The sequence below is a fragment of the Sciurus vulgaris genome (genome assembly GCF_902686455.1).
Source record: "Sciurus vulgaris genome assembly, chromosome: 8".
NCBI classification, from domain to species: domain Eukaryota; kingdom Metazoa; phylum Chordata; class Mammalia; order Rodentia; family Sciuridae; genus Sciurus; species Sciurus vulgaris.
Window position 1 is genome coordinate 135933574 of NC_136468.1, and position 22761 is coordinate 135956334.

The 22761-nt window shown below is 44.2% G+C and overlaps 2 protein-coding genes across 4 annotated transcripts in view; one reads left to right on the forward strand and one right to left on the reverse strand.

Annotated features, from left to right (window-relative positions):
- FICD (FIC domain protein adenylyltransferase) overlaps window positions 1–22761 on the forward strand; it is a 67265-nt gene that overhangs the window by 20221 nt on the left and 24283 nt on the right. The window lies entirely within an intron of this gene.
- The window catches only part of SART3 (spliceosome associated factor 3, U4/U6 recycling protein), a 37437-nt gene that overhangs the window by 13455 nt on the left and 1221 nt on the right, over window positions 1–22761 (reverse strand). The window contains exons 2-7 of one of the 3 annotated variants that reach the window (XM_079151310.1): window positions 15136–15262; window positions 13575–13679; window positions 8053–8237; window positions 6672–6777; window positions 5334–5458; window positions 1544–1603 (exon numbers count right to left, since the gene is read on the reverse strand). In XM_079151310.1, the coding sequence (XP_079007436.1) occupies window positions 1544–1603; window positions 5334–5458; window positions 6672–6777; window positions 8053–8237; window positions 13575–13679; window positions 15136–15262 (708 nt within the window). Of the gene's footprint in view, window positions 1–1447; window positions 1604–5333; window positions 5459–6671; window positions 6778–8052; window positions 8238–13574; window positions 13680–15135; window positions 15263–22761 lie in introns of all 3 variants that reach the window. The other 2 variants (XM_079151309.1, XM_079151311.1) reach the window with 2 other exon arrangements.

Genomic DNA, 22761 nt, shown 5'->3' on the forward strand with positions numbered 1-22761 from the left:
GTTCTCCCTGAGACTTCATCGTCAGGCTGGGGTTGTGGCTCAGTGATGGAGCACTTGCCTAGCATGTGTGAGGCACTGGGTTCAAGTCTCAGTACCACATACAAATAAATAAAATACAAGGCCCGTCAACAACTAAAAGAACTTTAAAACTAAAGACGTCATCATCAACGAGACAATGCCAGCACAATCAAGTGACACGAGAAATTTCCATTAAAATGTCTCTTATGACCCAGTTTCTCTTTTGCCAGGAGAGTAGATAAGAGGAGTGGATGGAGAGAACCTATAGGTTAAGAGAGTCTTAAAAGACACCAACCAATCCTAAGGTGTGAACCTTGTGTTTTGTACATACATACTGAAATATTTATCAATGCAATATCATTTTCGGATATGCTTCAATACAATATAAAAGGGAAAAGCAGATAAAGATACAGATGAATCCAGAATAGACCCATAATAGTTAACCACCGTTGAAGATGGAAAACAGATATAGATGCCTTCATTTTACCACTGTCTACTTTTGTATGTTTAATTTTTGTCCATAATAAAAAGTTATAAGAAAAGAACAATCCATTATTAAATCCTATTAAGTAGGGCTACTATTGAGTAAATTTTTCTTCCAGTTAGTGATCAGTTTAAAATAACTTTGGGACTGGGGATATAGCTCAGTTGATAGAGTGCTTGCCTAGCATGCACAAGGCCCCGACTTCAATCCCTACCACCACCCAAAAAAAAAAATTTCAAATGTGATCCTACACTATGTAGAATCAGAAAAATGAGAGATTACCCTCCATTTATGTATGATCTATCAAAATGTATAAATGCATTCTACTGACAGGAACAATAAATCAGAACAAATTAAAAATTTTTTTAAATAAAAATAAAATAACTTCAAGCCGGGCACAGTGGTACACACCTATAATCTCAGCAACTCAGGAAGCTGAGGCAGGAAGATCACAAGTTTAAAGTTAGCCTCTGCAACTTAGCAAGACCCTGTCTCAAAATAAAAAATAAAAAGGGTTGGGGGTATAGTTTAATACCTTAGATTGAACCCAAAGAGCCCCTGGGTTCAATCTCCAGGACCAAAAAAATAAGATAAAAATAACTTCAAACACGAGAAGAAATCCCTGAGCAAGGTGGAGAAGAAAGGCAGCATGTTTCGTTTTCTTTTTTCTTTCTTTTCCTGAGGTGCTGGGGACTGAACCTAGTAGGGTTCTGTCAGTAAGCTACATCCCCAGCCCTTTTATTTTCTAAGACAGGGTCTCACAAACTTGTCTAGGCTTATCTCCAACTCGTGATCCTCCTGCCTCAGCCTCCTAAGTGGCTAAGATTACAGGGGTGTGTGCATCACTGTGCCCAGCACATGCAACTAACTTCTGGCAGTCTTAATGATTCCCTATATCATATTCTAAATTGGTAAAAACAAAATAATTCAGAACAGTGATCTTACTAGGTACTGACTGTAACGGATCCATAAGTCTGGGACAAGGCAGTTCTCGACAAGGGCACGCTCAAAGATCAACTGAATGCGAGCAGGATCGCCCACCTTCATCTCGAAATCGATGTACGCTTGATATTCTGCCAACCTCGGTGCCTCTGCTTGCAGCTGGAGCACAGGAAAATCATACAAAGGTTTAATTCAGTTACTTGATACTGTCAGGAAACACAAAACATCTCCAAATAAAATAAATGTTGGAAAGAGTGGCTATACCAAATAAGAATCACCAGATCCTCCCTCTCAGAACCACTTCAAGACAGGATGTACACTTTGATGACTACAGTCCTAGTTTCCTCATCTGGTCCAAAGTGCCTCAGCAAGGCAATAGTTGCAAAGGTTCCAAAACCAAATACATTTCTAGACCACAAGGAATTTAAAGTGGTCACCAATCAGGAACTGACTGAAAGAGCAACATTTCTGCCATTGACCACGCCAATCATCTTTCCACCACAGAGCTCACTGAGTAGCATAGACAACTCAACTGGAAAAATCCCGTACCTTCTGGTACATCAGGCAGCTCACGCCAAACACCAGCCCCACGAGAGCACAGGCACAGGTGAAAGGTGGAGGAGCCTGCTGAACGGGCTCCTGCCCAGACCCTTTTCAGACAGCATCCTCTTATTCAACCTACTTTTTTCCTTCAGCCGCACTGCGCTGATGACCAGAACAAAATTCAACTGACTGAGCCCTTCCTTAACAAGGTTTTGTGAAACACAAGCACAAAAAAATCCTTTGAGGTAAGGACAAGGGAGGGGCGGGTGCAGGCTGGACACAAACACAATGCTGCAGCACCGGCTCTCCAGTGACCAGGCAAACGACTCAGAGAAATAGCATGCCATTGAAAATGAAAACCGCTGGATTCAATAGTTTTAAATATTCCTAAAAAATTAACAAACTGACAAAGAAACGGGAAATACTAAGGATAAAGTCTAATTGAGGGCAGTATGCTAAGGGAGGGTTAAGCTGCTGATGGGTCACCACACACTAAGATCTGACCTCACAACCACGTCCCAGGCAATCCTCAAGCCATCCGCATCTCGCCTTCAGGGAAACTGAGACACGGGCTTAATCGCCAGCCCAGCGACAGAGAGCAAGCAGCAGAACCGTGACTCCTAATCGCAGAGCCTGTGCTCTTACTCAGCATGCCAAGAACCATTAAAAAACAGAATCAAGAGCCCAACAAACCTCAAACAGTTTCAACAAAAACTGTAGGACATAACCAAAGGAATGAGATCTTTAAACAACAGGGCTGCTCAGTGGCAGAACACTTGCCAGCACACGTGAGGCCCTGAGTTCCATCCCGCCACCAGCAACACCACCAGCAGCAGTGCAGAAAAAGAGGGAGGAGGAAGAGGAAGAGGAAAAACAATTAGCTCCAAGGAGGCAGGAGGCAGACGGACAGTTCCCTTCCCAATGACAATCTCGGAAGGCAAGGGACAGCGAGCTGTGTTCAGCTGAGAACACAGCTGCCAGCATGCAGCTCTGCAGCCTGAGAGGAGGACCAAGAAGGAGACAAGACCAGAGAGCAACCTGCTGCCTACCGTCTTCAGTGCAGGGGGCTAAGGCTGCACGTCCAGAGAAAGCAAAGTGACCTCAGATGAGAGCTGAGGGCAGAGGAAGCGGGAAATGCAGTAGCAGATTCAAATAAATGTGAGTGCAAAATGCACTATCAATAATGATGCCTGACAGGTGAAACCAAAAGGTAAGATAAATTCAAGAAAACAAGCGCCTGAACCTGAGGAGTGGTAAATGACACCAGAAGGTTCTAAGAACAAGAAATGGGGGAAAATGTCATTTGCAAATAACACTGTCAACACAAACATCCAGCCCCCTCCCTGGAAACTACAGTAAGAATTTAGCAGGACAGAGTGGCACAAATGTGTGATCCCAGCAACTCAGGAGGCCGAGGCAGGAGAACCACAGGTTGGAGGCCAGCCTCAGCAACTTAGAAAGACCCGCTCAAAATAAAAAATACAAAGGTCTGGGGATATCACTCACTGTTTGTAAAGCACCCCTGCATTAATCCCTAGTACTCCCCCACATACATATTAAAAAAAAATTTAACAAGTTTGGTAGATTAAAAAAATGAATACAAAATATTAATTGCATTTTATACACCAAGAGCAACTAGAATATAAAAATCTTTAAAAACACCATTCAAAAGTATCACAAAAAACAGAACTACATCTAAAAATGTTTAAGACATTGGATTAAGTTGTAAATTGAAAGTTTTACAGAAAGACCTAACTAGCAGAGACCTATTTAATGTTCACAGATCAGAAGACATAAATTTTTCCTCAAATTAATCTACAGATTCAATATGATTCCAATTAAAAACTCCACAGAATTTAAAAAGCTAACTCTTAAGTTCAAGGGAATCACCAACAGCTAACGAAAGCTAAGTCCCTCTATACCAGGAACAAGGTGGGTAGGACTCATCCAACCCAAGACCAAAGCATCACAAAACTAGTCCTCACGGCAGTGCAACACAAACCAGAGGACAGGCGAACCGTTAGCCTATGACAGAGGTGGACTGCACGTCCAGTGAGGGAGTTACAGGAGTCAGTGCTAACACGGGTTCTCCACCTTGGAAGATGCAAGCAGACTGCCTCACACCTCACGCAGAACCAATCTGGGGGATGAAGGCCTAAACGTGAAATAAAGACTATACAACTACGAGAAGACTAGCGAACGAAGTGCACTACAGACTGAGTACAGAACTCTTACAGAAGCACAGGCCACAGGGGAAAGAATGACCAGTCTAATTAGATTAAAATTAAGAACTAGTCACCAAAAGATACCATTAAAAAGGATGGTAGAAGATAAGCCACAGACAGTGCTGGGGGCAACTGCAATACATACAACCAACAGTAAGGAGAAGACCCAGGGCTCTCAAGAATCAATCAGAAAATAGGCAGACAGAGGAGGGACTGGCGATGCAGCCACAATTTAAAAAAAAAAAAAAGGGGAGGGGTCAGAGTTTTCATGGGTACTTCACAGAAAAGGAAATGCCAAAAAAAGTCAATAAATATAAAGAGATGCTCAACTTCATTAGTAATCAAGGAAAATGCAAATTGAAACTATAATTTCAAACTTACCAGAGTTTGGCTAAAATGTAAGTATGCTGATACACAAGATCGGCAGGAACAAATAATCCAGATGCTGCTGGCAGGAGTGCAAACAGACCACCCGGAAAATACTCTGGCATCCCCAGCGATCCAGCAATTTCATGCCCAATACATTCTACAGAAACTCTTTCATGTACAGAGACACATACAAGAATGTTCAAAGCAGCACTGCTCCTCCTACCAAAAAACTGGGAATAACCCAACTATCCACCGCCCGGATAAGCGAATTGTGGTCTACACAGGCAACTTTATAGCAATGAAAACGAATGTGCTGTAACTACACTCATCAACATAAAACCCAAAAACATGTTGGATGAAAGGTATACAGCATGAGTACATTGTAAGTTTAAAAGCAAACAAAATCAAGCAGATTTATTAATTAAGGATACGTTCATAGGTTGTAAAACTATAAAGAAAAGCAAGGGAATGAGCATCACAAAAGTCAGGAAAGTGATTACCTCTGGGGAGAGGGAGGAGGCAATCGGAGAGGGGCACATAGGAGACGTCTAGGGTACTGCACTGCTCTATTTCTTAACCTGGGTGGTGGGTACATGGACGTTCACTTTATTATTAGATGTAAACTGTAGGTACACATTTCATACTCTACATATTTCACAATAAAACAAACGTTTAAAGATACCGTTAACTTGCAACTACCAATCAGGGAAGGTCTGCGGAGAGAAGCGTAGCAGGAAGCAGTCGACACTCACCAGCGCTTCTTCATAGGGCTTGTACTTCTCCAGCTGCTGAAGGGCTTTGTGATAGCTCTGAATCACCGACTCCGGGATGGGGTCTTCCGACCATTCTTCGTACTCTGCAAATGTGGCCTCCATATCTATTGAAAGACCAATTCAGCCCCATGGGTCTTGCATTGGGTTTCACCAACCCGAACACAGCAAAAGTCAGGACTCAAGTGCCACGAGCCCCTCCCATATCCGTGGCCAGGGCGGCTCTAACTGATCTGAGTCCTTTTGCTGAGCCCACTTTGCCTCAGAATCTGTGTCAAAACAACATGCCAGACAACTCCACCAGTCAGTCAGTCAGTCAGTGAAACCGTGAGCCATGCTCGCCCAGAGCGTCTCGTCTCGGCTGGTTCTACCACCCAGTTGTCACCTCACTCAGCCCCCACAACACTACCAGGCAGGGTCTACTGTGATCCTCATTTTGCAAATGGAGAAACCAAAGCAGAGAGCTAAGTGACCTCTCCACAGGAACAGTAGAATAAGGCTTTGAACGAGACAGTCGGATCCACGCTCACTCTAATCACTAAGCCTGCTGTCTCACCCTGGTGTGTGAGATCAAATCTACAAACCAGTTCAGTTCTGACCTCTAACGTGTGTCACCCAATTAGGCAGCTCTTTCTAATACTTCAATACAATCCAACTAAACCATGAAGCTGAGAGGGGATCACAGCTGGGCTCACGCAGAGTTGCCCAGAGCTCCGAGCATGTAACCGTGCCTAGGGGACAGATGAGAGGACAGCGGCAAACGCCCCGCACGCTGGAAAGCCCTCCAGTGCTGCCCATGCTCAGAGCTCCAGAGCCAAAGGCTCACCTCATCAAAACATTCAGCCACAAGGGAGGCGCTTTAAATTCAGACAGAAGTGTGCCCAGTCAGCTGCACTTCTGAATCAAAGCACCCCACAGAGGCATGATCCCCCAGGTGCTGATGAGGCTTGCTCACGAAAAGAAAATGCTTGAAACACAACTTTCATTCAATAGTCTCCCCAGAAAATGCAGGTGTCCATTTTCCCATTCCTTTCACAGACCCTATCTCCAGCCTCCAACTACATCTTAAAGCAGGGAAGAGGTCTCATGGGGCGTCTGGGAGTCTGACTTCCAGTCCTGCAGACTCTCACAACCCTCTTGGCATTAACAACTCAAGATAGGTTTTTACCAAGGACATTGTCCAGGGTGACACTGTCCAATAAGAATGAGAACCCCAGTCCTATCTGCCTCACAGGATGGAAAAGGTCAAACTACAGGACATACTCAGAAAGCACATCTTAAGATCAGAGGGCTGGCTGTGGACAAGCCAGTTTCTCTTACCATAGAGTGGGATCGCCAGCTGTCGTCGGAAAAGACTGTGGACTTTCTCAAGCTGTGAATCAAAGGTTTGTTCCCGGTCAAAAGGGGAAAGGAAGCCAGCTATGGGCTAAAGAAGCAAATTAGTAGTAAATGGCATACTTTGGTTCTTTCTGCTTCAAAAAACATCTCAACAAATTTTTGGTTCAAGTTAAAAAAATTTCTGTGACGTCTTATCCATAAGGTATCATGTCAAATGCCCAAAGGGGTTCAAAATAAATGTGATCTTGCCTCTAAGGGTTTAGGACAGGAAGAGCAAAAAATAATACAGAAAACGCATCTGAACGACCACAGTGCTGCAGTTCCATGAAAGCAAAGTACTGCAAGGATCACAGTGTCACAGGGCTGGCTGACGTGGGTTTGTTAGAGGGAGCTGTTGCCACAGAGGGAGGGAATCAGCAGACATCCAGAGACTTCTCTGGGCTCCTGGGAAGCATTGGCAGGACTTCCACTTCAGTAAAAGTACAGTGGCAAGAATGGTCAGGGCACAGCGGGCGCACAATCCACTCGGAGATCGTGTCTGACACACAGGGCGAGTGAAGGCACGCACAAGCCTCTGAAGAGGGCTGTACCCAGGAAGCACCTGCAGCTACTTAAACCATGGATGCTGAGAGGGACACAAGTGTTTTGAATTTTGGATTTTTTTATATTTTGGAATATTTGCACATATACCGTGAGTTAGCCTGGGGATAGGACCCAAGTCTAAACACAAAATTCATGTGTGTTTCACACACACGTTACACAGTATTTTTCATGCACCTGTGTTCTGACTGTGACCCATCATCACACAGATTAGGTGTGGAATTTACCACCTGTGACATCATGTCACAAAATGTTTCCCATCTTGCAGCATTTTCAGATTTTCAGATTAGGGACGCTCAACCTGCAGTGACCTGTCCCAGGGCTCCACTACGTATCAGTGATAACTGTGCACACAGAGCACAGAGGAGACACTTGTAGCTAAAAATCCTACAAACCAAAATCTAAAAAATGAATCATTATGGAGTACGAGGTAAAACTCCTTCCCCACAGTTTTCTTTAGTGAAATGGCTATTCTTGCACATTCACCTGTGACCATGTCACTAAAGCAGTTTTATAATACCAGAAAAAAATAGTAGCCATCTGCTTTTAAGTCAAAGAAATCATCCGTGCTATTCCACAAGCACTACTAATTTTATTTATTTTACTGTCCATCCACAAACACATTAGCACGGACTATTCTGGTAACTATGTTCACTATGAGACTCATCCTGAACGTCTGTTTCAAAGTGATACTTCCGAGACTTAGAAAGGCGGCCCTGACCATTCAGAGGCAAGCCTGGGTCTTGGCGACCTGGACACTCACCCGAGCGGCTTCCACAATGGCACTTTCAAACTCTCGGTAAGCTTCCCAGATGGCAAGTCCTTTGGTCATGTGCAGACCGACAGATGACAGAGCCCTTTCAAACACAGAGCGAACTTTCTCAAGGCCACCTTTCTGACCAATCCCACCAACTGAGTACTGGCCATACTCCAGCCAAATGTTAGGACCTAGAAATGAGAAGTATTCAATTAGCTCAAGACATAAAATATCCAAATATCAAAACTGATGCATAGTCGGGTGCGATGGCTCACACCTATAATTGGGAGGCTGAGACAAGAGGACCTTGAGTTCAAATCCAGCCTTAGTAAAAAAAGCAAGGCTCACTAAGCAACTCAGTGACACCCTGTCTCTAAAAAACATACAAAACAGGGCTGGGAAGTGGCTCAGTGGTCGAGTGACCCTGAGTTCAATCCCCAGTACCAAAAACAACAACAACAACAAAAAAAAACGCTTGATGCATAACAAAAGAAATGTGCCCTCCAAAAAAAGTGCTCATTCATGCAAAAAAGAAGGGGGGGGGCATCATCAACTCACCTAATTTAAAATATATTCCTATGTACAATCATTAGAAATGTATTGCATCTTGCCTTAGAAGCACAGGGCCCTGGGTTCAATTCCCAGCACCGCAAAAAAAAAAAAAAAAATGTACTGCATCACCAGGCTATGCCAAGTGGCCACATGCAATATGACTGTGCTTACGATGTTTATTTATTAAAACTGAAAGAACCCAGAAATGGATTTCAGTGAAAACAGTTACAGGAGTGGGGCTGTGGCTCAGGGGTAGGGCGCTTGCATGGCACGTGTGGGGCCCTGGGTTCCATCCTCAGCAGTGCATATAAATGAATGAATAAAATAAATGTCCATCGACAACCAAAAAAATCTTTTAAAAAAGAAAGAAAATAGTTACAAATTCAAGTCAATCTTCAGAAAAATTCCAAAGCCTAGAATTTTTCAACTTTTGAGCCCAATTCATTCCTAAGTCTTCTAATTAAAGAATAAAATTAAAAGCATGAATCCTCTTACTAGAGGCCTCTAACGGTGCTCAAACAGAACAACCTGGTTGCCTTGTTTCTGGTTTTCCACGTGCTCATCGACCCCTGTGTAGACGCACTCCTGTGCCTTGAAGACCAGACAGATGGCGCAAACCGTGTGACCTGTCAAGGCCGGGAGTACACACTTGGCCTGTTCAGTCACTTTTTAGGGATCTGAAAGCAATTTCAGAGGCCCATCCTCTAACTTTTGAAATAAAAACACTCTGCGGATGAAGAAACCAGTTTGAAGACCACTCCCATGCTTCCCCGAGGCTTGCTGCTGCACTGGGGACCTATTTCAAAGAACTCGGCCAAGCGTGTTAGCCACCCTGCACCGCTTACAGCAGAGGAGCCACAGGGCTACGAAATAAAATGGAACCGCGCGAGCTGCTGGACCTGAGGCGGACGTAGGCTTGTCACCACTGAATCGCCGTCGTGCCCGGAGTCCAGTTCACACCAGGCCCGCCCTTGGTGCTGTGCACTCTAGAGTATGGACAAATGCTCTGAGGACTTGTGGCCACCACGGTGGCATCACCCAGGGCAGTTTTACTAAAACTCCTCTGAACTCTGCCTACGAATCCTTCCCTCGCCCCTCACCCTCAGAACCCCAGAGCTTGTCGCCGTCTCTGTGGTTTTGCCTTTTTCAGAACGTCACATAGTTGGAATCACAGTGCGGCGCCTTTTCAAGCTGGCTTCTTCACTTAGTAACACGCGCGGTCTCCTCCACCTCGTCATGGCTACACAGCTCGTCTCCTTTTGGGACTGAACAGTACGTCAGTATCTGGATATACCAGTATGCTTCTCAACCCTCCTCCTAAGGACATCTTGGTTGCTTTGGCAATTATGAATAAAGCTGTATAGACATCCATGTGGCAGCTTTCATGTGGACTCAAGTTTTTAACTTAGGAGCACCATGCTGGATGAGGTAGGAGTACGTTTAGTTTTAAAGGAAATGAAAAACTACCCTCCAACGTGGCCGCGCCTTCGCATTTCCACCGGCAACAAATGAGAGCAGCATTTGCTGCTGCTAGTTCTAGATTCTGCCACTCAACAGGAGCGCAGTGCGTGTCGCTGCTGTTTGGATCTGCATTTGCCTGCTCACCTACGACATGGAGGCTCTTTTCATAAGCTTGACACCAGCGCATCTTCTCTGCTGAGGTATCTGTTAAGGTCTTTGGACCGCTTTTTAAATTGGGTTGTTCATTTTCTTATTGTTAAATTTTACAAGTTCTTTGTATATTTTGAACAACAGTCATCATCAGGCATGTGTTTCAGAAGTATTTCCCCCAGTCTGCAGCTTCTCTTTTCACTTTCTTGACAATACCTTCCACAGAGCAAAAATGTTAAATGTGAATGAGACCCAGTTTATCAATTCTTTCTTTTGTGGATCATGATTCTGGTGTTAGATCTAAAAAGCTGTCTCCAAATCCCAGGTCATCTTGGGTCATATTTTCCATGTCATCTCCTAGGAGTTTTGTAATTTCATGCTTTTACATTGAAGCCTGTGATTCATTTTGAGTTATCTTTTATGAAGGGTGTAAGGACTATATCTAGATTCATTCAGATCACGTGACGGCCAATTGTTCTAGGACCATTTGTTGGAAGAACTATCTTTTCCAGTAGAATAGTGGAAAGGGAACGGGGGAGGGAGGAAGGAAGGGTAAGTAGTGGGGACGGAATTGGAACCATTTATATTCCATGCTTTCACAATTATGTCAACATGAATCCTAATGTGTATACAACTAATATGAACTAATTTTAAAAAGGTTTCTTTCTCCACTGTATTACTATTGATCCTTTGTCAAAGATCAGTTGACTGTATTTATGTGGATTTTTTTGAGATCTCTATTCTATTACACTGATCTACTGGTCTATTATTTAGCAATACCACACTTTCTTGATTACCACAGAATTATGGTAAGTTTTCAAGTAGAGTACTGCTGGTCTTTCAACTCTATTCTTCCCCTGGCTGTTGGCTATTTTGGGTCTTTTTTCCTCATGATAAAAACTTTAGAATCATAATATCAATTTTCACAAAACAAATTGATAGGATTTTCACTGGGCTTGCACTGCATCTGCACAGCATGTTGGGAAGAAAGGACATGACAATACTCAAGACTTCGTGTCCATGGTAAGGAATACCTCTTCATTTATTTGTTTCTTTGGTTTCATCTGAGTTTTAAATCTTCCTCCTACAGAACTTCTACAAATGTGTTAACCTTACACCTAAGCATTTTGTTTTGGGGATGCTAAAAAAAAATGTTAACATATTTTTAATTTCAAATTCCATTGTTGGCACATAAGAAAGCAACAGATTTTTGCATATTAGCCTTGTAGCCTACAACCTTTTTATAACTGCTTATTAGTTCCTAGAGGGGTTTTTGTCAGTTCTTTTGGATTTTTAACATCTTGCCATCCAAAAACAAAGACCATTTCATTTCCTCCTTTCCAATCTATACACCTTCTACTTCCTTGTCTTGCCTTGCATTAGCTGGCGTCCAGCATTATGCTAAAAAGAGTTGGTGAGAGGTAATACCCTAACCTTGTTTTTTTTTTGTTTCGTTTTATAAATATTTGTTTTAGTTGTAGATAGACACAATACCTCTATTTATTTATTTTTATGTGGTGCTGTGGATCAAATCCAGTGCCTCCCAAGTGCCAGGCAAGCACTCTACTGCTGATCTACAAGTCCCCAGTCCAAATTAATAGTATTTTTTAAATTTTTTTAGCTATAGATGGACACAATACCTTTATCTTATTTATTTTATGTAGTGCTGAGGATGGAACCCAGTGCCTCACACATGCTAGGCAAGCACTCTGCCACTGAGCTACAGCCCCAGCCCCAAATTAATACCATTTTGAACTCAGAAAACCTAATGGCACGCGACAACAGAGGCAAGCAAAACAACAATCACCAGATTCCAGGCTCCAAGACAGCCTCACAGATTCTGCCCAGATTCCTCTATAGACCGAAAACCTGATTTTCAAAACCCTCACAAAGCCAAATGGCCATAGCCATATGCTGTCGGTGGTCCAAAGAGGCCTCCCGCCCAGCTTGAGAAACTCTACTGAGCACATGCCAAGAGATGGAGGTCCACATCGGACATCTTCAAGTGTCCAAAACACAGCTCAGGCCAAGAAGCAGGCAAAAGTGGCTTCTGAATGCTTAAAACAACGGACACAATCTCCATGTACAAAGCTCCTGAAAATGACAGGATGCCTTCAGAGAAGGGAAGGGGAGGTGCAGGGCAGTGATACTGGCCAAATGACACTGTGTGCATGTTTGAATATGTAACAAATCCCATCATCATGTACAACTATAGTGCACCAATGAGAAAAGTACAAAGCAAAAAAATAAACCACTTGAGGCATGATCTAAGCAGCTCATTCATCTGGCTTTCTGACCAAGTGAGGGAAAGGAAAGGCACACTGCGATCCACACTCAGTGACGGTGAAGGTCTGACAGCAGAGATAACTACAAAACCACGAAGGACCGAAAACATCCAGGTCTGGAGAGGGCAGAGAAAGACAACCAGTGCTGTTAACAGGAACTCTGAGACCACCAGGAAGAGGGCAAAGACCTCCAGGCAACACGGGGACCTCAAACACTGCCGACTCCACCAGCGATTCCAAGAGGACTCGTGGGCAACACCGAGGCAGAGGCCAAGGACTTCGTCTAAAAACACATTTGACAGAACTTCATGTTCACTAGATACCTATTATTTTCATTGGGACTATTTCAAAATGCTTTTTAAATGCATTTGTTCACAACATTGTCTGACGTGGTCCTTAACGCATGCACAGAAAATACCAAGGAACTGTAAGATAAGCAAGGGCTTCTGCTAAAGTGTCCACCATTCTTAAACACATATGTGCTGGAATGGGAAACAGACCAGGGTGAGGTTTAATCATATGGAAAATCTGTGTCATAGGACTGGGATCAAGAAATCAAGATCCTCAATGAGGAAAGAGTGGTTCTGTGCCTGGACTGCAGAGGGGTCACACACGTCTACCCATGACAAGATGTGACAGAACTACACACACGCTGTGCCCAAGTCAACTTCCTGGTTTTGACTCTGTACTGCAGACATAAGATTACTGGGTGAAACCAGATGGAACACACAGGACAGACAGCTCTACAGTATTTCTGCAACTTCTTATGAATCTAATTCACTCCAAAAAGATTTTTTAATGTTTTAATATTTTTCAAAAAGGTGTTTTGTCCAAAACCTCTAAAAACCTATTCAATGCGTAAAAAAAAACCTTACCCTGCCAGATAAATGCTGAGTGTTAAGTATACCTACTCTTACTATAAATATTTCTCCTACTTTTATTTTAAAAACCAAACATCCTCCATTGAACACCAAAAGACAGGGACAAAGAAAACTGGACAGAGATCCTCCTACAGCTGACTGAGCTCTCCCTCCTGGGTAGGAGCAGGTCACGAGGCAGCGCAGGGCAGCGGGAACTCACAGATGTAGTCCTCCACGGCCTTCTCAAAGAGGGCATACACGTGCTCGCGGTCCAAGCCGTCCAGGGCCATGCTGATCTCGTCGTGCAGCCACTCCAGCCAGAGCTCTAGGAGACACAGCAGCGCCTGCGTCAGCACCTCCCCACAGACAGGCTGGGACTGGGCTTTCCTCGGGGACCAGCGTTTATCCATTTTAATCACACAACCTGGCCCACTTCACAGAAGTTGAGCTGGTGGTACTGAAGATGGAAACCTTTTATTTATTTTTATTTTAGGACAGGGTCTCACTAAGTTGCACCGACTGGCCTCCAATTTGCAATCGTTCTACCTGGGCCTCCTGAGTCGCAGGGATGACAGGCATGTGCATCACGCCCAGTCAGAAATTCAATTCTTAAAGCCTGAACCGAGCACATAGGTTTTATGCTCTCAAATAAGATGGTCATCAAAATCATAACTGCCCACACCAGCTGGGCATTTTGTATTTTTACAAAACACTTGTATGTATATTTTCTCATAAATCTTCACCTCAATCCTATAAAGTCGGTGACACAGTAACATTAATAATAATGGCACTACCTAATGATGTACCGTGTCAGGCATGTGTTAAGTGCTGAACACAGCCGGGCTCATCTCGTTCTGTTACTGCTGCAAGACAGAAACTACTGTTAACCTCACTTTACTACAAGTTTCTAAGACTTAAGTTCAGTCTTCGACTGTTCACATGATTTGCTTAGCTCTCATAAGGAATCCATCTGAGCAATAAGATTTCAGCATTCATAATCCGTAGTTACACTGCAACAGGAAAACAGGGACAGAGCTAGATCTTGGGCCAGGGTTTTCTGACTTCTGCCCAAATGATCACTTTGAATGTTCATAAAGAGTTAACTACAAAGAGGTTCAGTGCAACTATGTTTCTAAAAAGCAAATATGTGCAAACTGCCTACTCAGGAGCAATTAAGATGACACATTTGCATGAAAACTATAAAAGTTGAATTATTATTTATAATTTTCTGGTTCTTAGAGAATGGGCTAAACACATACAAACTGGAATGGGAAATGGAGACCAGGATAAAGTTCAATCACATAGAAAAATTTTGTCCCAGTATTGGGATAAAGAAATCAACATTCAAGCCAGGCCACAATGGCACATGCCTATAATCCCAGCGGCTTGGAAGGGTAAGGCAGAGGATGGAGAGTTCAAAGCCAGCCTCAGCAACTTGGAGAAGCACTAAGCAACTTAGCAAGACCCTGTCTCCAAAAAAATATACAAAATAGGGCTGGGGATGTGGCTCAGAGGTTGAGTGCCCCTGAGTTCAATCCCCGGTACCCAAAAAAAAGACAGAGATCAAGATTCGAAATGCGAATCTATATCATCTGATTACACCATGTTTAGTAAAAACTACAAGACGATAAGCTAAAACTCACTGACTCTGAAAGACGGGCTTTCTTCTTCTCACAATACTACACGTGACAAACTTTCTGTAAGGAGCACGTCCCGTTTTCAGTGCTAAACACACTTCCCAACTCTCCGCTCCTCAGAGCAGCCGTGCCACAGAGCCATACCCTCAGTCAAGGGGAAGATCTCGCTCATCTTCTGGCGGGCCACCCTCACTCTGGTCAGCTCCCCCTCCAGCCGCAGCAGCCTGATGAGGTCCACGTGGCAGTTGTAGTCATAGACGTTGATAGACAGCTGGAGGGAAAAGGCACAAGTCGAAATTTAAAATGCTATCCTCATGTCACCACCCATGACCAAGCACACGTGTAGTGTACCTGAAGCCAGGTAAGTGTGCCACCTGGGACAGTCGCTGAAACGGCTCTACAGTATCTGCCCTCAGGAAGAAGACAAAGCACAGAAGAGGCATCTCTGTGATATTCATGGCCCTGCCAGTCTTCCCATTCCTGTTAGAAGACACCGGGATTGCGGCTCAGTGGTGGAGCCCTTGCCTAGCATGTGTGAGGCACTGGGTTCAATTCTCAGCATAATAAATAAATAAAATAAAGGTAGTCTGCCATCTACGACTAAAAATTTTTTTTATAAAAAGAAGACACTTGGGTTCTTGCTGAAATAAAGGCGACATTCTAATGAAACAAACAAGATGTGTTCTGAGGCAAGTTATTAAGGTTCCTTAGCCTGCATTTCCTCATCTATAAAATGAGCATACTGTTAGTTTTTTAGCTCGTACGCTCTTCTGAGGATTTAAAAAGGCAACTTAGTACATGCCAGCTGCATTATTAGGGCTCTTTTATTTTACTAAACAAAAAAAGATGGAAATTTCTATTAAAGAAATAAGAATGATAACAGGCTGGTGTGGAGATCCAACATGACTACAGCCACCTTGGTCACTTTGCCCATCAACCCCTAGAAGACAAAGATGGTAAGACAGTCAGCCAAGCACTCCGTGCCCGCCATGCACACCTGGACTAGTTCCTAACTGATGAGACCCGCTGATAGTTTTTGAGAGAGCCCAGGTACACTGGATGCCACGGACCTCCTCTGTCTAGCTCAGCGTGTACGCACCTTCCTCCTGCCTTGGGGTGCAGGGATCCAACTACCAAGAAACACTCCTGTCCAGAAGTCCCCAGTAAAGTGCACCCCGAGCCCTCCTGGCCCCGCGTGCTTCCTCAGCAGCCGGTCCCACACACCAGCGCTGGGTTTCTCCCCAACAGCCGGTATCTGCTCAAGCTGAGTGACAGATTTATTTTCACATTTGAAACTTTCAAAAGTGCAAACAAATTAAAACTTTTTAAAGCTATCGTATGTCTGAGACAAAGACTTGAAGAAAGTCTTTCGCAGACCTACCCTCGAAGAGCAGCCAAAGGAAGGTCTTCCGACAGGAAGGAAATGAGAAAAGGAGGTGTGCTGGCGCTCAGGAAGGAGGGAGGAGTGAACGACACGTCCCCTGGTCCCCGTCTCCTCGGGAGTCTTCTAACCAGTGTGTGATGAGGAAATAAACCAAATATGTTAGCGCAGTGACAGTGAAAAGTGGCGTGAAAAAAAGGACCAAAAGGGAAGCTTTCCACACCTCCCTGAAATGGCACTGAAAGCGACCACTACCGGACCACAAAACCCGCTACGACCCATTACAAACAAATCAAGACGGTCTTCTTAAAATACTCACATGACCCACAGGAAGACGAGACAAGAGAAACAAGAATGGGAAACAGGAAGCCAACAAGACTAAAAACAGCGGGTTTTATTCCTAGCACATCAGTCAATTACTTTAAATGTAAACATCTACAGATATTAATTAAAAGGCAGAAGAGGACCAGAGTACAAGCCTGTACTCCCAGGGACTCAGGGGCCGAGGCAGGAAGATCACCACATGAGGCCAGCCTCAGCGACCAAAGAGACCCTTACTCCAAGTAAAAAGCTCTGGGACTGGAGCCCAGTGGTACAACACCCTGTTCAATCACCGTACCATCAGGGCAAAAAAGACCTCGGCCCCAAAAACAAAAGGGAAAAAAAGGGACATAAACATAAAAAGAACCTCGTAGCTCTGGCACGCTACCAGGCAGGGCTCATGATCCTAAATGAGTAAGTGCCAAACACCAACACCTTGAATTACATGAAGTCAAACTGGCAGAGCCGAAAGAAGAGACACAACCCCAATTTCATTTGAGGACTTTTAACACTCTCTTCTAGCAATTACTAGACGGAAAATCAGTAAGAAGACATGAGAACTCAACACCACCAAGCAACATATAAATATACCTGAAATGGTAAACATGTAGAAACTTTAAAAACATCATTTACATTCACTCCAAAAATGTCAATCCTTAAGTATAAACCTGAAGCATGTAAAGAACCTATATGTTGAAAATTACGAAATGCTGATGAAAGAAATCAAAGGCCTTAAGAAAATGGAGAGGCACCCTGTGTGTGTGGACAGGAAGACGACCGTGCCAAGAAATAAACTCCCTCAGGGTGACTTACGTACCGAATGACACTCCTATCAAAACCCCAGCAAGGTTTTATTTATAGATAATATGAATCTTACTCTGAAATTCATATGGAAGAGCACAGGTCTTAGAAAAGCTACTGGTCTTAAAAACCAAGTGAGAAGACTCCTTCTACTTGATGCTAAAGCCAGGAGGCCATGACATCCTAAGACTGGCAAGAGACACAGGTCAACGGGGGGGACAGAACCTAGTGACAGACCCACACAAATACATCCCAATAATTCTTGACCAAGATGAAAAAACAATTCAATGGAAGAAAGGGGGCCTTTTCAATAAATGGTAGAGCAAGTGGTTATCTACAGGCAAAACCCAAAACTTGACCTAATCCTCACAGCCTACACAAAGATTAACTCAAAATGGATCTCAGGTTTAAACGGAAAACATGAAATTATAAAATCTTTAAAAAAGACATAGAAGAAAATCGTCAGACCTATAGCTAAGCAGAGTTCCTAGACTTGACGCCAAAAGCATAACTCGTGAAAGGAAAAATTGATAAATTGGACCCCTTCGAAATTAAAACTTTGCCTCTATAAAAGGCATTCTTAAGAGGATGAAAAGAGAAGCTACAGAAGCGGGGAGGTGTCTGCAGTGAACTACGAATCACATCTAACAGATGTAACTCCAAACCCAATAGTTAGAACTCTCCTAGCATCCAGTTAGGAAATAGGCAAAACGACATTTCACCCAAGAGGCCCTGCAGAGAGCAAGTAAGCACCCTGGAACACCACGGCTCTAGACGCCATGCCATAGAGGACGTGCAAACCTAAAAGCCACACTAAATAGAACTGCGCAGCTGCGGGGATGGTTCACACACAGAGACGACATCAAACGCCAGGGAAGACCCCAAAACACCTGAATGGCTCACAACCTCACGCGCTGCTTGGAAGATAAGACGGGAAAACAGTTCAGCAGCTCCTTAGGAAAGCCAACGTGCAACTACCGTATGGCACCAAGCGCACTCTTGGCTACCTCCCCAGAGAGACAAAAGGCCCCCACGCCAACACCTGTACCCGAGTGCCTGGCCACGGCTCCTAACAGCCCAACCGAAACCACCTGGGCCGTGGCAGCTGAGACACATCCACAGCCTGGAGTACTACTCAGTCATAAAAAGAAATAAGTATTATCCTCACAACTCCGAGGAACAGCCAGGGAGTCTTACTGAGTGAATACAAGTTAATTCCAAAAGATCACGCGCTGTCATGATCCCGTGACATTCTTGAAACGACAAGGTCGTTCTGCATGCGATAAGCAATGACCGTGATTTCCATGCAAGCAGATTCGACAGAAAAAGTGTGATGATCTCAATGCAGAAAAAATGATGCCGCCGGTTATGGGTGACAAGTCCTGCTTCCTCCACTGCTGGAGCCTGAACACCGGGCAGCAGGCCGAGGCAGGCGGATGAAGGAATGCAGACCCTCCTGGAGGGAAAAAGGGCCAGGGCTGGTGTCCTGCTGTCCCCAGAAGTGAGAGCGCCCTGCCCTGTTTAGACTGCAGTTTCCACTGTTCTGCTCTCCGCCTCTCTCCTTCCTGCCACCCGGGAGACCCAGGAGAAGCCAGTGGATGGCCAGCGGGGAGCAGGTGGCTGCAAGGGAGCGCAGCCCGGGGCAGGGGCGTGGGAGGGTAGCTCTGTCTGCTCAGGAGCTGCAAAGTCACTAACAACCTTTTTGGGAGGGTCTGTATCCAAGGTCTGGAGACCGAACACGCCAATCTCCCAGGGAGAGTTTCCAACTTCCCAGGCTCAGATTGACCTCCATTGTCTCAATTCAACTGGAATTAAAGACACTAACCACCTGTCTTTAATTCTGGCTTCAAAGACATTTGATAAAAATGCCCATTCATGATTAAAAATTTTAAATCAGCAAACCAGAAATAGAACAGCACCTCCTTAACCTAACAAAAATATTTACGAAAATCTACAATCAATGTACCTAATGAAGAAATAGTAGAAGAAATTCTTTTAAAAACAACACAAAGATTCCTGTATCACCTTTCATTCAACCCTATGCTAGAGAGCTGAGGCTGAAACAGACAATGAGAAAAAAGTAACGTAAGGAGAGAAAGGGATAAGAATTATACATGATATGACTGAAGAATAAACCAGTTAATCTACAAATAAACTATTAGAAATTATAAACATGATTAGCAAAGTGAAAATGAAAGCAATGTGCAAATCAATCACACACAAAGAACAACACTGTCTGATTCCACTTATGTGCAGTGTCTAAAGGGGTCGAGTTCATAGAAACAAAGCAGGACAGTCTCCCAGGGATGGGGGGAGACAAAGAGGCTCCAAACCCAAAGTGGCTGCTTAATGGGTTAGGCTGCAGATCAGTTAGATGAGAAAGTTCTGGAAATCTGTTTTACAACATGAATACATGTAACACAATCGAACTGAACATTTTAAAATGCTTTGTTTTCTACCACAATAAAATAATCATATTCGTATAAACAGGTAAGTTTTAAAATATAATTCGAAATAGACCAGCATATGACAAACTACAAAGCACCAAGGAATATACCTAATGAAAGATGTCTGAGAGCCATACTGAGAAATGTTTTTAAATCTTATTGAAAAATATTATAAAGACTTAGATAAATGAAGTTATACACCATTCCTAGATTCAAGAATCAATATAGCAAGGGCATGAAGTGTAAATAATCCAAAAGTTCAACACAATTCAAATAAAAAACCCAACAGACCTTGACACATGTATCTAAAATTATGTGGAAAAACCAAAACACATCAAAACAGATAGAAGGATTTCTCTTCCATCAGTCAGTCTCAGCAACAAGAAGTTAGACTGCAGAACTGCACAGGATAAATGACCCAGGGAACAGCAGCAAGAGCCCAGACACAGATCGACGTGGACAAAAAAACACATGACAGAGGTGACTGACTGTATCTGCTAATGTGCATCCACGACCCACAACACTGACCCCCAGTTTGAAAACGAGGAGTTAGAAAAACACTTACATGTGAGGGAAGCTGCTTTTATCAAACAACCTTCAAAAAAGGCATTAACAAAGAAAATCAGTCACAAATAAGAACACAATCAATCACTTTAAAAAACCTTGAGACTCAGGCAATATTCTGCTCATGATTCATAAATCACAACAAGCTCAATCCATCCCATGATCACGTGATGGCCTGAAAAGGCTCTGGTCCAGGTGAGGGCACAAGTGATCCAATTCCTGCAGGTCCTCGGTTTCCTTATCTGTGCCATGAAGGAGCCAGAGTCAAGCTCTGGTTTTGATGTGAGTTATCAAGACACACTGATGTTTCAAAACCAAGCTTGTCAAGTGTGTCACACAAAACATGGCAATGTGCAGTTAGTAAAGACACGCTTTCTTCACCAAAGAACGTTCAAGCTGTCAAGGCACCTGAGCCCAGATGTGCCTGGGGCCATGAAAAGGAGTGGGGGAGTCCCTGATGGCGTCAGGAACGGCTGCGTAAGTGCCCCTCACAGCAACACCGTGAGTAGAAAGGCCACTGGGGACACTGCCTCTAAGGTGGCTTTTGGTCTGAACAACTTACTTGTAGGCCAAACTGAGGACAGTGCTTACAGGGAGTACTAAGAAGTACTCTGAAAGTACGCACGGCAAATGTATGCAGACATGCACTGTAACGTTTTCTCTTAGTTCTATCAGCACTAACAAAAGAACACATATGCTGGTCTATTCCAGGCTCAGAACACCATTAAAGACATAAGATGCTTAAAAAAAAAAAAAGAAGAAGAAGGTGGCTTAGCCAATCAATGCACAAAATAACCTGCTGATTTCCAACTCCCCGCCAGTGTGAAAAAGACCCACACCTATCTGCACCTAGAATGGGAACGAGAAATGAGAGGCCTGGTGGAAAGGCCACCACTGCACAATGAAGGCAAAGGCGGGACAACACCTACTATGTGCCCAACTGTGCCAGAGCTTTGGAGGCACTGTGTCCTTCAAGGCCCCAGCCACCCTATGGAGACTTACACATTCACTTTACCAACGAGGAAGCACACACCAGGTTCAGCAGCGGAAGCGCCCTGCCCAACGTCCTCCCGCTGCTATCGGGAAGGCCTGCAAAGCGGCAGCCTGTCCTGCACCAGGCTGCTTGGACAAATCCGCCTAAGGCACCATGAGATGCCACTTTTAGTGGCACAAATAATGGAAAATCCGTGCTTTGGTTAATGGACAGATACACTTCAACAGACAGCTTTCACGAAACTAACTTACAAATACAACGGGGCTGAGCTTTTCACAGTCTACTTGGAAGTCATCAATCAGGCTTCACCCTAAGGGCAGTGACAGCTGGAACTAGAGGCCATGGGATGACACAGGTTAGGATGAAGTGGGAGGGATTGAGAAAAACCACAAGTCCGTTTCTAAACCCAGTACAAAGAGGATTAGGTCCAATCACCATCACTTGCCAGGTCCCGTCTTGCGTGGTCACCTTCGGAGCTCCACGCCACCCTCGTGAGCTGAGGTGAAGCAGGCAGCTACAGGGCACCGGTAGCCAGAAGACCTCTGCTCTGACCCCTCCCTTCGCGTCACTGAGCAGCCTCATCAAGGACTTCTCTGGTTCCAACCTCCCCTTCCTTCTGGAACAGGTGATTCCATTTCTCCCATCGCACAGAATGGTAACTATTTCAGTAAGGACAGGGCACAGTCGTCTGGCACCCCATGTCACTGTATTTGCTGAATGAATAAGACCAAACGTGCTTCGCCGTGCTAGCGCCTGCGCCAGATGGTTCCTTTAACAATCAGATGGGATGACAAGCTGGACAAACCATAACAACGGATATCACTATTGCATAACTCAACAAAAGTATCGGTGCCACAGGGGGCACTACAGGGAAACTCTCAGCCAAGTTTAGTGAGTAACCTGGATCAGTCACAACCTCACACCACTGAACGACAACAGCACACCCAGTGTGGCATTTGGTCCTCAGGTAACTCTGAAGATTTCAAATTCCATTATGAGTGACTTTAATAAAATAATTTCATCATTTGTTATGAGTCTAATTTCTTCATCTGTAAAATGAGAACATGCTCTAATCTCTTTGGGTTCAGCACCTCCAAATTGCTCTTTCCTCTCCTCCCTGTCCTGTGACACCCCCCGACACACACAAAGTACAAGACATTTTGGGGCTTCCTGGCTCTCTGGTTCCCAGCTGGGTTTGCCTAACAGGAGACACCAGCAGAGGTTTGGAAGGAGGAAAGCAGGGCGTTCATGGCATCTCTACC